This window comes from Eptatretus burgeri, chromosome 7 (genome assembly GCF_056783735.1).
Source record: "Eptatretus burgeri isolate ZD-2024b chromosome 7, Ebu_testis_v1, whole genome shotgun sequence".
NCBI lineage: Eukaryota > Metazoa > Chordata > Myxini > Myxiniformes > Myxinidae > Eptatretus > Eptatretus burgeri.
Window position 1 is genome coordinate 111,954,639 of NC_140967.1, and position 14,319 is coordinate 111,968,957.

The 14,319-nt window shown below is 44.0% G+C and overlaps 1 protein-coding gene across 1 annotated transcript in view; it reads left to right on the forward strand.

Annotated features, from left to right (window-relative positions):
• Positions 1-14,319, forward strand: part of ARG2 (arginase 2) — a 173,602-nt gene that overhangs the window by 67,001 nt on the left and 92,282 nt on the right. The window contains exon 4 of the mRNA XM_085890302.1: positions 3,465-3,624. Within this exon, the coding sequence (XP_085746428.1) occupies positions 3,465-3,624 (160 nt within the window). The remainder of the gene's footprint in view (positions 1-3,464; positions 3,625-14,319) is intronic.

A 14,319-nucleotide genomic window follows, 5' to 3' on the forward strand; every position in this document is an offset into this window, starting at 1 on the left:
CTCGATTTCATGTGGTGTTTACATTCTGGTGGAAAATGTTAATTCTTATATATTACTCGCATATAATTTCACTTTGGAAGATCTTGCTCTCATTTCCTCGACGAACACATGACTCGAAGCCTGTAAATGATGGATGTTAAGGTGTGACATGGAGTGGTAACAAAGCAACGTTGTTGCTTCCATAGACAGTTCACAATTTAACGGATATAATGTTTTGCAAAATGTGCACGTGATTTACGAGATGATGCCAGAATTTCTGGGCATTGAAAGCTGTGGAGAAAGAAATGGTGGTTGTCTGAAAATTTAATGGCTTTTTTGGATTCAGACCAGGTCACTCTGCCCTGGACTTGCAGCTCCTCATGTTTGGCATTGAGGACCTCCATCTATTTTTGGGAAAGCAGATCAGAGCCATCTCCTTAGACATATCGCATGCTTTCAATATGGTGTGACACCCGTCCCTGTTCACCAAACTCTTCCTATGGTATCAAAGGCGATCTCCACTCTTGGCTCGCAGACTTCTTCTCCTGTCGCAGTCAACGTGTGATCCTTAATGGCGTTCTCTCATCCCCTTTTCCTGTCCAGGCTGGAGTTCCTCAAGGCAGTGTTCTGGGCCCTGTTCATGTTCTCGTTCTCATCAATGATCTCTCCGACTCTCTGGGAAATCCTCTTTATCTCTTTGCTGATGACTACACCCTCTGCCATACCATCTGTCATCCCTCAGACCAGCAAGCAGCAGCTTCTTTGCTCTCTGCAGATCTAGATAAAATCTCAAACTGGTCCAACACGTGGAACATGGCTTTCAACCCTGACAAATCTCACACTCTCACTCTGTCTCTTGGAAAGGACCATATGGAACCCCCACCCCCCCAATGTATCTCATCAACAATTCTCTTGAAGAAGTCCTTTCATTCAAACCTTTGGGCCTCAATATCTGCCATGATCCGAGGAAAGCCACATTTCCAAGCTGGCCTCCAAAACCAATCGCCGATTGGGCATCCTTCATCGTTCAAAGTCCTTACTTTGCACACCTGAGCTCCTGATCACGTACTCAGTTTTCATCTACAGTCTGATGGAGCCCTGCTGTCCCATCTGGGCTGGTGTCCCTGCCTCTCACCTTTCTCGGCTTCATGCTGTGGAAACCAAGGCATTTAGGATTATTGGTATCTTCCGCGATGAGGCCGAGTCGTTGGGTCTCTCACTCTCTCACCGCAGGCAGGTCGGTGGTTTTTTTTTCTTTGACTGCTTCCATCTCAACTCCAGCCTCCCCTTCCAACTCCCCCCCCCCCCGCTCTTTCTGCTAACTATCCCGCCAATTTTTCCTCAGGGCGCTCAAGGTCAGTCAGCAACCCCCTTCTGGTTAAATTACCAAAATCAAGAATCACTGCTCACCTTCACTCTTTCATTCTTATCGTCTTTCCACCTTTGGAACAAACTCCCACACTCTCTTCAATCCGACTCTTCCCTCCAGATCTTCAAAATAGCTGTTCACCACCATCTCTTATCTTCCCTCATCCAAAACCATGATCTTTTCTACCCCCGTTCATCCACCCCAAACACACCTCCTCCATTTCCCCTGCTTTCCTTCATGAAAGTCCCTGCAGTATTCATCTTGTTTACCCAGTGTACACCGCCCCATCCCGTTCCCTTCCACAGATCTCCTCATGTGTCTATTCCCCACTGTTTTGTGCTCCCCCCCCCTCTCCCGTCCCTCTTGTCTCCTGCTCCCCTTGTTATACATTCTCTGTGTTCGCTCTTATACGGGCCTTGACAATGTACACTACCGGTCAAAAGTTTTAGAACACCCCCATTTTTACAGTTTTTACTGAAATTTAAGCAGTTCAAGTCCAGTAAATAACTTGAAATGGTACAAAGCCAAGCGGTAAACTGCTAGAGGTTACAAAAAAACTGAAAAATAATGTAAATTTCAGAGTTGTTAAAAAAGGCCCTTTTCAGGGAACAAGTAATGGGTTAGCAGCTGCAGTTGTTCTGCAGCAATGGAAGTAAATTAAGCCTTGAAAGTTGATGCAAACAATTCCTACAGGTGTCCCAACTTTTGTTGATTAGTTACAAACCCTCTGTCTGTATAAAAGCAGTGTTGGAACAGACTGTGTTGCTCCACCCTCTGAAGCATTATTTGGCCAACATTGCACTGCAGGAAGTAGTACATTGTTATCATAATGGTGAGAAAAAGACAATTAACGAAGGAAGACAGACAGACCATTATAACCCTTAAAAGTGTAGGTCTCTCCTTTAGAGAAATTGCAACTGAAGCCAAGGTGTCAGTGAGTACAATTTCCTACACCATCAAAAGGCACTTGGAAACTGGAGGAAACTCTAACAGGAAGAGGTCTGGCAGAACCAAAGCCGCAACACAATCAGAAGACAAGTTTCTGAGAGTCAACAGCTTGTGTGATAAGCGGCTCACAGGACAGCAGCTTCAAGCACAGCTTAACACTGGTCAAAGGAAGGAAGTCTCAGTTTCAATTGTGAAGAGAAGACTTCGAGCTGCAGGTTTGACAGGTTGAGTGGCAGTAAGGAAGCCATTGCTAAGATGGCAAAATAAGAAAAAGAGGCTTGCCTGGGCCATGAAGCACCACCAGTGGACTACTGAAAATTGGAAGGTCTTATGGACCGATGAATTGAAATTTGAAATCTTCGGTTCATCACGCAGGGTTTTTGTATGCCATCGAATAGGCGAAAGGATGGTTCCTCAGTGTGTGACACCAACTGTCAAACATGGAGGAGGAATTGTGATGATCTGGGGTTCTCTTGCTGGATCCAGAGTCGGTGACTTGCACAGAGTGACTGACACCCTGAACCTAAAGGGCTACTACAGCATTTTGCAGCGCCATGCAATACCCTTTGGTCTCCGCCTAGTTGGTCAGGGATTCATCCTACAGCAAGATAACGACCCAAAACATACCTTCAGGCTATGTCAGAACTACCTTTGAAGAAAAGAACAAGATGGTAGGCTTCAAATCATGGAATGGCCAGCACAGTCTCCAGACCTAAACCCCATCGAGCTGGTTTGGGATGAACTGGACAGAAGGGTGAAAGCAAAGCAACCTACAAGTGCAACACATTTGTGGAAACTTCTGCAACAGTGTTGGGAAGAACTTCCCGAACAATATTTGATTTCCATTGCAGAAAGAATGCCACGAGTATGTTCGGCTGTTATATCTGCAAAAGGTGGCTACTTTGATGAGTCAAAAATGTAGATTAAATTTTGTTCAACAAAACGATTCCATGATTTCTTTATTATCTGCAATTGTTTATTTGTTCTATGCTTTAATTTCAGAGGACATTGAAACATTAAACTGCTTAAATTTCAGCAAAAACTGGAAAAATGGGGGTGTTCTAAAACTTTTGACCAGTCGTGTATCTAAAAAAAAAAAAAGACCAGTGCAAACGTTTGACATTCAATGGCTCAGGGCTTGACGAACTGCCTGGGTTTGTTTTGACAGTCTTGCTCTTGGCTCCGTGTTTGGCCACTCCCTGGCACAGCAAAATCCTGCAGTTATCTGGGTGGACGCACATCCTGATGTCAACACACCACTAACATCACGCACTGGAAACCTCCATGGACAGCCCGTGGCCTTCTTGCTTCATGAGCTGCAGGACAAGGTGCAAACACCAGGTTTTCTATCCAACGAGTGATGTTCTTTATTTTCAGAATTGTGTCATTTGGGAACAATGGACAATGCAGGAATATATTTGTTTTTCAGATAATTATCTGGGTGCTTAGATTTTTTTTTTTGTAACCTCAAGAAACAAAGGGTTTTGACCACTGGGTCGCCATTATGCTGCAATATGTCCGGACCGAGCTTTTTCATCCCTGCTACAGAGATGAGGATAACTTCATTTTTTTCACAGCACTAATTATAAAATATTACACTTTTTGTACACCACTCCTTCCCAATTCCATATCTCGGCAATGCATGACATCATCACCAGGCACTGAAGGCAGGGAGTACTCAGTTTTTACTGTTTTTTTGGGTCGCCGAAATAGGTGACCCTTATTGTCAGTAATTCTGTTTGTTTGGATGTATGTTCGTTTGTCATCAGCATAATTGGTAGTAAACGTGGGCCGATTTAGACCAAACTCGGGTGGTTGGTACATCTTATGACCTAGTGCTTTGGAAATTGTGATGGTTGCTAGGGACGCTTTGGTCCCCTAGCAACAGCCGAAAAACCTTCAAAATCGGTACCATTCATGCGAAATCAATTCCGAAAGCTATTATCCCACGTAGGCTTATGAAATGTGGCATGCATCATCTACAGGTGATGCTCTACCCAATATATTCCGGTGTTTGTGATATATGGAATAGTTTACCCGCAGCGCCCACTACAAATGGGGTATTCCCGAAAATTGGCGAAAATTGAAGGCCCCCTAGCGACAAGGTGAGTGCATCGATCTGAATGAAACTTTGCAGGTTCATAGCACGCAATGAGTACTACAACTTTGCCTCAGGACATATTGACTGATATTGCTGAGGTCAGGGGTCAAAGCGCAAAAATCAATAATATGCAAGAACTTGAGGTGCCTTTGCACCAAATGCTACTCCTCCTAGGGTTTTGATCAGATGGTCATGAAAATTCACAATAATCATCTGGAATGCATTGTGCACAAACAATCAAGCCGGATTTTCGATTTATATCTTTGTTCACCCACAGCACCCCCTCGAACTTTGGGTATTTCCGATATCAAACCGCATTTTCGGGACTTTTCATTCAAATTGAAACTGAGTAGTTATCAGTAGATGGAACTCGATGAGATTTGGTATGCATAATCTTAAGGTGATTCTCTATCTGCTATATGACATCCATTTTTTTCTCTATCTTCTAGTTTCCAAATGGTGACCCTCTCAACTTGGGTGTCCGAGGGCCATTGAGCATTCCCGCTGAAAATTCAAAGTACACTAGCTCCAAGACGGTTGAACTGAATCGAATGAATCTTTACATGCTTATAGACAGTAATGAGTACTACAACTTTGCTCATTTGCATAATGACCTATCTCGAGTAGGTCAGGGGTGAAAGATCAATAAGTGCATTTTTCGGGCGAAATTACCATTTAAGGCACCCTTGCTCCTACACGGATTAACCGATTCGAATGAAAGTTCATAGGTACATAGTACTCAATGAGTACTACATCTTTGCTGCAGGACATATTGACCTATCTCGGCTTGGTCAGGGGTCAAAGGTCAATGAGTGCATTGTTCGGGCAAAATGACCATTCAAAGCCCCCTTGCTCATACACGGGTTAACCGATTCGATTGCAATTTCGTAAGTACTTAGTACTAGATTAACTCAGATCAGGGGTCAAAGGTCATCAGATGCTCGCGACCTATGTCTGCCTTCCGGCTTGTTTGTTTGTTTGTCTGGGTGATATCTCAGCCATCCTTTGAGCTAGGAAGCTGAAATTTGGGGACAAAAGTGAAGATGTGCTTTTGCAAAAAAATTATTGTGCTCAAGGTGAGAAATCTCGTGTTCAAGGTGAGATATGAAACTGATTTCACTTTAAACTTTAACTCCAGGCCAGCATAGGTAACCTAAGCTGTGAAAGCTTACATGCAGTATCAGTGACAACTTCAATTATTTTATGTTCAACACATGAATGCAAACAATTACATTAATTTTGTGTTGAAAACTGTTTGATATTCAGATTGTGAACACTTGTGCATATTGGTGAATTTAAAAATATGAGGGAAAATAAACATGTTTTCCGAGCTGGGCTTGGAGGAGGGAGTTGGGAATAAATCATAGACTCCTACAGAGAAGGACTGGAATCTCCCATGCTCGGGGTTTGTAACTTGAGTCTGAAGGATTAACTTGAGTCCGGGGCTGAAATGACTTCTCGAAGGGCTAGAGACACGATCTCGGGATCCATATAGGGGTTTTTGAGGACGGCGAGTTCAATAGTGTCATTTTCAACACCACCTAAGGTCATCTTCAAGGTCATATTTCAAGATCAAATTACTGAATTTTGGTATTTTTTGCCCGTTTTTGTGTCTAACTCATAAACGGTGATAGATGGCTGATTGCAATAAGATGCAAGTGTGTAGAACTGTCAAACTGATATTTATTGTCATATATCGTATTACATAAACATTATATGCATGTCACAACACAATGCCAAATACAACTATGTCTATGTCTATCACGAGTTGAAGAGCTTTTCTTGCCTCCTGAGGCATCCCGAAGCTTTTTCTTTGTCACTTACATTGAGGACATGAGCTTTCAATAGAATGTTAGCTAAAGTAGTACATGCAGCATTACTACTAGCTAAAGGTGCATCTACAGAGGATAATAGCTCAGCAAAATGAAATCGGCAATGCATTTTTTTAGTCTTATCATACAAATTATAGGCATAATGTACAAAAAAGACTGTTAACATCGTCGGCACACTCAATCCACCTCTATTCAAATTATCTAGAAACTCAGATGACACCTCGTTACCATCTTCATCATCAATGATCTCCTCCATACTAGTGCTATCACCATATTTATGAACAAGGTATCTGGCCAAATAAACGACTTTATGCTTAAGGGAATCGTCAGACCCCAAGAGATCCTGAGTGTCTTGAGGAGTAATCTCATCAATGAGTTCACTTCACTCATCTGGATTTATGGAAGTTGTGCAGTTCTTGTCGCAATCAATCACACGAGAACTAGATTTGGGCATAATGTCATGCTTAATGAGTGTTTGCAAATTTACAATTTTAGCTGCAGCCATAATGTCAACTACGTCAACGTAGAAGTTTCCACCGCTTCTTTGCCTGGCTTGGCCGAAAATCTTTTCCAAGGCTTCATCTGCAAATATAGCAGGAAGAACATAGTCAAAGTCTTTCTCTGCCAGAATCTGCAGCTGCGACAGAAGGAAGGTGAAATGAGGAAGCTCGTGTGCCTCAGTCATCCAACAGAGCTGGCTTATTACAAGCTGAAGAATTTCCTTGCTTGTGCATTCATAGATGTTTACCTGGTCAGTTATGGATCTAATCTGGGAACATTTTGAGAGCAGGCTGTTCTTCTGCAAAGGAAAAGTCGTTTGAGCACCTCAATGCCATCTTTCTCAACTTTATTCAAGAATAGAAATCCAAAAGGTGAGTGAACTTGTTGGAAATGAAAGAACTGCTTGACAGTTTGTCCAGTAGCATCAGTTCTTGATAGGTAAAGTTTTTCCTGGTCTTTTATGACGTTAAAGCCAAGAAAATAGGAGCTGATTTTAGCACAGAAGTGGTCGAAATCTTGGATATTGTCTGCAACCTCATCAGCTGCCTGCATCTTCTTAGCTCTTGATTCTGACATTGAAGATGATGTTGGGTGTGGGGCTGAGGTCACCTGCTTCAAAGCTGATTTCGGTACTCCAGGAAATATTGATGGGGGTTCTTTGGGTCATTTTCCACCTCTAACTGACACCCAATCACAATTGAAATGTGTCTCACAAATATATATCTCTTTTAAGCATCTCAAGCTTTCTTTCTCATTTGGCATTGCCAATATCCATCTCTCCCTCTCCTCAGGATCTTTTGGGAAGGATATGACCTTTACATAAGGCGTCCCATCATAGTTTCCTCTACAACCATAGCAGCTGCAACGACATTGCATATTGTCACCAAAGCAGGAAACAACACAAAGATCCTGTGAGATCACCAGCTGGACAGTTTCTGAAAGAGAAACAAACAAAACATACATCAGTTAACGATGATAGAAATCAGAAAGTCGGTGCAGTTGGTGCACAATGTCATGTTTTGTCATAGACTTTACAAAAGTTTTCCTCTATGAGTTAGACACAAAAACGGGCAAAAAATACCAAAATTCAGTAATTTGACCTTGAAATATGACCTTGAAGATGACCTCAGGTGGTGGTGAAAATGACACTATTGAACTCTCCATCCTCAAAAAACCCTATATGGATCCCGAGATCGTGTCTCTAGTCCTTCTCGAAGTCATTTTAGCCCCGGACTGAAGTTAATCCTTCATACTCAAGTTACAAACCCCGAGATCGTGAGGTTCCAGTCCTCTATAGGAGTCAATGGAATAAATACACATTCGGCCAAGTTTCCATTGTCAGGATTGTGCCGTATTTGTCACCGACTATATGTGGCTGAATACCCCAGGCCTGAATGTATGGCTCGAATCAATGCGTCTTCCTGTTTTTTTCTCATAATGAAATAAATATGAAAGATCACATCAAAAGGAGGATATCTATTAAAAAAGGTACAATTGGAATGTGAATACATTTATTAGTTATCTACTATTTACCTATTGGAATGTATTAATTATGTCTACTGTATAATTAATTTCGTAACACACCAGCACACAAAATACAGCACACAACACATGTTCTCTCAAGGGTATGCAATCTCAAATTGCTCTTCGTTATTTACCGATGCAACTGAAGCCAGACAAGAGGAGAGCAATCAATATTTACATGGGGGAGGGGTGGAGGGCAATGAACAAGCCCGACAGTAAACGAGTGCTTATGTCTGAAGGAGTGAATGGTGCAAGAACTGAGAAGAGAGACAGTACATGTTTCCATATGAATGTGTACTATGCCATTCTAATAAGTACAAACAAGATAACATTTCCGGAAAGGTCACTGGTCATGTTGGTTAAAGCAAGTTAAATGTTTAATATATAAAAAAAAAATTTGAGCTCGGGCACTTTGATGGCCCGGGCCCTCGGTTGGTGCCCGAATGCCTGAGTCCTCAGTCTGCCCCGCTCCGGGCGGTATTTATCTCTGAACATGGCCAGGAGGTGTTTAAGTCCGAGCGATGTTTGTCTTCGTACCTGTCCATGTTTGTCTCTGGACATGTCTGGTCGGTGTTTGCCTCCTGGACGGAGTTTCTCTCCAGACGTGGCCAGGCGTTGGTTATCTCTTGATAGAACCCTTCCCCCACCCCTGCTCAATGGTGTTTGTCTCTGGACGTGTTCGGGTTGTATTTATCTCTGGATGTGTCCGATCGGTGTTTATGTCCAGATGGGAGTTTGTCTCCGGACAGCGTAGTTCTGGGCGTATCCATGCAGTGTTTGTCTCTGGATGTTTCCAGGAGGTGTTTGTCTCCAGATGGTGTTTATCACTGAACGTGTCCTGGTGGTTTTTGTTTCCACATGGTGTTTATCTCCAGACATGCCCAGGCGTTGTTTATTTCTGGACGGTGTTTGTCTTCGGACGATTTGGCTGTTTGGCTGTGTTTGTTTGTCTCCGGATCTGTCCGGGCCATGTTCGCTTGTCTCCGGACCTGTGCGGGTCGTGTTTGTTTGTCTCCGGACCTCTCCGGACTATGTTTGTTTATCTCTGGACGTGTCTGGGCGGTATTTATCTCTGGATGTGTCTGGGCGGTGTTTATCTCTGGATGTGTCTGGGTGGTATTTATCTCTGGACGTGTCTGGGCGGTATTTATCTCTGGACATGTCTCGGCGGTATTTATCTCTGGACGTGTCTGGGCGGTATTTATCTCTGTTTGTGTCCGGGTGCTGCTTTCCTCTGGATGCTTTATTTCTGGACGTGCCTGTGTGTTGTTTGTCTCTGGGCAGTATTGATAGGTCGACTGGAAGAAAATTTAATTTCAGACCTTATTTTGTTTCCATCTTCACTGTTATGCATTGCAGAATAATTTTGATGAGACTGTATGAATCGTTATTAACGTTTCACCGCGCGTCTGCCTTCCCTTCCTCACACCTCATACTGCCTTCCCTTTCCCCACCCCTCCTCACTCTCCCTCCTCGCTTACTCTCTCTCCCCTCTCTCTTCACCTTCACCTTCTCACTCTCTCCCTCCCTCTCTCACCCCCTCTCTCTCTCCCCCACCTCTCTCTCTTTCTGTCTCTCCCTCTCCCTCTCCCCCCCTCTCTCTCTCTCCACCCCCTCTGTTTTTCTCCCCCCTCCCCTCTTAGTATTCTTGTCAGTGAAGTGACGAGTCGTATTTGGTAGTTTGCAATATAAAAATGTCCAAGTGGTCTAAATGGTCAAGGGTCTGAGTTATCTAATCTGTCTGAAGGAAATAAGGAGTTTAAATGGTGTTCAGGGTCTTTGGGGTCTTTTGGCTCCTCAAGGTCTTTATGGTCCTTTCGGTCTTTTGAGTCTTCGTGGAGTTTTTGATTTTTGGGGGATTTTAGGTCTTCGGCATATTTTGGGTCTTCGGGTGTTTTGGGTCCTGGGTGACTTTTTGGTCCTCGATGACTTTTGGGTGTTGTTTTTGTCCTCGGTGACTTTTGGGTCTTTAGGGTCTTTGGGGTCTTTTTGGGGTCTTTGGGATCCTCAGTGACTTTTGGGTCCTTCATGACTTTTGGGTCTTTAGGGTCTTCGGGGTCTTTTTGGGTCTTTGGGATCCTCGGTGACTTTTGGGTCTTTGGATCTTCGGCAGTTTTTGTGGCCTTTTGGGTCTTTGGGGTCTTTTGAGTCCTCAGTGACTTTTGGGTCTTTGGAGTATTTTGGTTATTTAGGGTCCTCGGAGACGTTTGGGTCATCTGGGTCTTTGGGGTCATGGGGAATTAACGTTCAAACATGACATCATTCATAGGCATATAGTCTTCACGGACTACATCGCTCCTCACCTCACCATGCTTTTTGTTTTTACATATATGGATAGACTACTGATTTACATATGTTGTTGTGCAAACTTTATAGATGTACTCACACAGTAATGGTATGGATACATATTTTATAGATGATCTGTCATTCTAATTCAGGTCAGGTCAGGTATGGGAGCATGCACTGGAGCAGCACGTCGCTGCATCCACTTTCCGCCGGTACTCCAGGGGCCTCCGTTTAGCCATCCCCAGGCAGATTCCTGGACCATCCCCATCTCCTCGAGGTGCTGATCAACCTGCTGCAACCATGAGGCATGTGGTCGGCCCGTTGGCCTCCTCCACTCAAGAGGATCCCTCGCTGAGAGAATCTGGTGAGCAGGATCAGCGTCAGCAAAATGAGACACATGTCCACACAGCCGCAGCTGATGCTCACGGACTATGCAGGTAACAAATCTCATTCGAGTCTCTCCCAGCAACCGCTCGTTGGACATAAAGTCCGACCAGCAATAGCCAAGGATTCTCCGAAGAGACCTGGTATCAAAGGAATGAAGTCTCCATCTCAGATCCATGGTCAGAGTCCAAGTCTCACATCCATATAGCAAGACTGGAAGCACCAAGGACCCTGAAGACTTGGACTTTCGTCTTCCCCACAGGTACCGGCAGCACCACACCCATGTTCCAGTGAATCCATGACTCCCCAGGCCCGACCCAGACGTCTATTGACCTCTGGCTCACAGCCAGCAGAGACATGAATATCACTGCCAAGGTAATTGAATCTCTCCTTGATTTCAAAATTGACTTCAGGTTCCGGGTTTGGGGTGATGGCGGCTTCTCTCGGGGATCTCTGCCGACTTTCTCAAAGTTAAATTTTCGGTCGGAATACGTCACGTTTTAACTGTTTATTTTCTCACCTACATGTTTACTGTGTGTTACTAGTTCGGTTTTGTTTCAAAGATCACGCCATTTTGTGAGTTTTCATCGACCTTGTCTTATCCGGTTCCTTGAGGCCCACCCGTCCTTCCCGTCTAGGTGTACGATCGTTTTTATTGTACTCTCCCTATTGCCATCAATTCCTATTTTCCCCACTTTTCCCAATGGCCCCCATCGATCCCTCCCAACTACACCCTCTGTTTCTTGTGTTAAATTTATAAAATAACAAAAAATACAACAACCCCTTCTCCCTCCATACCCACGAGTGCAGATCCTTCTTCTTTTTCTTCCTCCTTCTGCCGGCACACCATCTTTCTTCTATTTTATCTGACCCACTCTCACCATTACTTTCATGATCTCTTCCTGCAACCTTCCTTTCTCTAATCTTCATAAATCCATCAAAAACAAACAAAATATTTTTCCTTGTGTCTTTTCTCACCATACACCTGAAACCACGTGTCTCTCCACCCTCTTCCTGGTACTTTTCATTGATACATCAGCTTCACTCTGCGTTTACCGATCCAAATTCACCATTCACCTCACGATTTTTTTTCTCCAACCTTTCTGTTACCTAATCTGACGAAAACTCTCTCAAACAATAATATTAATAAAAACCGTCTCTTATAATACTTCATCTTCTTCTTTCACACGTGTGGTTCTCATTACTGTATCATAATTCACAACTCTTATTCTATTTCAGAAGACTGCTCTCAATTAGACCTTTCATTCATACGTTGTCAAAAAAATCCAACTGTAACAACATTTCTTCTCTCCATTCTCTTAATTTGCCTGTATTGCATCTCTCAAGTAATGTCTACAGTCACATTTCCAAACTAAAAAGTAAACAATCCCAGTTTGCAATGCATGTTCACTTTCCATCAATCATCAATTTTTTTTTCCAATTTCAGTGCCCATTCACCCATCTCACCCCTCCCTCTCAAAGCAACCATCACACTCTTCCCCCTCCAAACTTCCTTCTCACCTTTCTCAAAACTCCCCCCTCACATTTCTCCCACCATTCTCCCCTCTCACTCACCACCACCCCCACCATTGGGACCATACTCTGTTCAGAGCGTTGGTGCTGCCTATGCAGTCTCCTTGGCTATTGGGCACAATCCTGGACAGGTTGCCAATCCGACACAGTACACCAGCATACTGGCACTCATTTTGCCGACCTCAGAAGGATGACAGGCCGAGTTAACCCCACCTGGTATTAATTCAACAGCTGAGCGGGATTTAAACTCGGGACCCGAGGATCCCAAGCCCACCACCCTAAGCATTAAGCCAACACCAGGCATGAAACAAACACCAGCCAACACCTCTCATTCACCCTTCTCAAAGTTGCTCACCCCCCCTCACATTCACGAAGCTGCCTCCTTCCCCTGCCCTCTCTCCTCCATCTCATCACTCTACCTCATCAAATCTTCAACTGCCTTCTTCCCCCTCTCTTATTACTCCCCACCGAACCTCAACCCAGCACCACAGACCCTTTTCTCCTCCTCATCCGGCCCCACTCCCCTTGCTCATCTGCAATCCCCTACACTCTTTCAACAACTTTCCTTACTTTCCCCCCTCCTCCCTTGTCCTACCCTCCCCTCCCTCCCCTGCACCCAAAGCCTCCTCCCCTCCCTCTTCATTAACAGTATGGACCTCAAATATCCGGGGCTTTCGTTCAAACCTGAAAGATCTTTCCATACAGGTTGTCACTAACAAACCAGATATAATCTGCCGAACAGAAACTTTCCTCCCTCAACACGTCTCTGACTTCCTCATAGCTCTTCCCGGTTACTCCCTCCTCCAGTATGATAGAGCTGAACCTTGTCCTGGTGGAGGTGTTGCTCTCTTCATCAAAGACTCTATTCCTCACTCTCCATGCACTGTCCTCACTCCCCAACACCCCGAGGAATACCTCTGGCTAAGGCTTCCCCTCCACTCCCATGTGGAAGAAAATTATATTCATGTAGTTCTCAATTATAATTGTTGCTGGTACTTTATAAATTTAATTTTTGTACTATTGTCGAATTGGCTGTCAGTAATGTTTCCCTTTTCCCAAGAGTGTTTTGACCTACATATTGATAAATGGAATATCTTACTTTGAAGAAAGGTCTTGCTCACTGCATGGAAACAGGGTGACCTGGTTGATAACACTGCAAGTTTTGACCGTGATTGTGTCATTCTCTCCCTCCCACCCAAAGTTGGACACGTATTGCAGTTTTGAGTTATGTTGGCTCATGCTTATCACCCTCTCTTTCTTTGGAATGTCAAATTGTGTATAAGAGGAATTGCTCCGAGCTTCTGTTTCAGTGAAGTCCATTCGAATGTTTCAGTGAATCATTCAAAGTTCTTCCTTCGTATATACGAAATAAAAGATTCTCTGTTTGTAAGCTGATCCAACTTGTGGAAATTTAGTTTTTTCCCACCACACCCACCTCATGTTTATATGTGGGCTGTACCGCACACCAAACAGTGGTCACTCCATTTACACCTCACTATCCAAAAACATGGACCAACTTCTATCCTCTCATCTGAACTCTCTCTTCCTCACATGTGGTGACCTTATTGTCATCATGCCAGTTGGCTGGGTGTGGGTACCTCTCTCACCTGTCATGGCACTTCAGCAAAAGACTTCTGCGACTCATTGGGAGTCCCAATTTGGGACTGACTCAATCTGTCAACTTCCCGACCCGGATCTCAACCAATGGTACTCTCTCTCCTCTGGATCAGATTTTGACACATTTCCATGAAAATATCTGCTGTTCTTCCTCCGCTCAAATCAGTTCTTCTGACCACGTGCTTGTCAAAGTAAACATCTCTCTGGCTGTTATTAGAGAACCACCTTAGCGCCCTTGAGTCTGG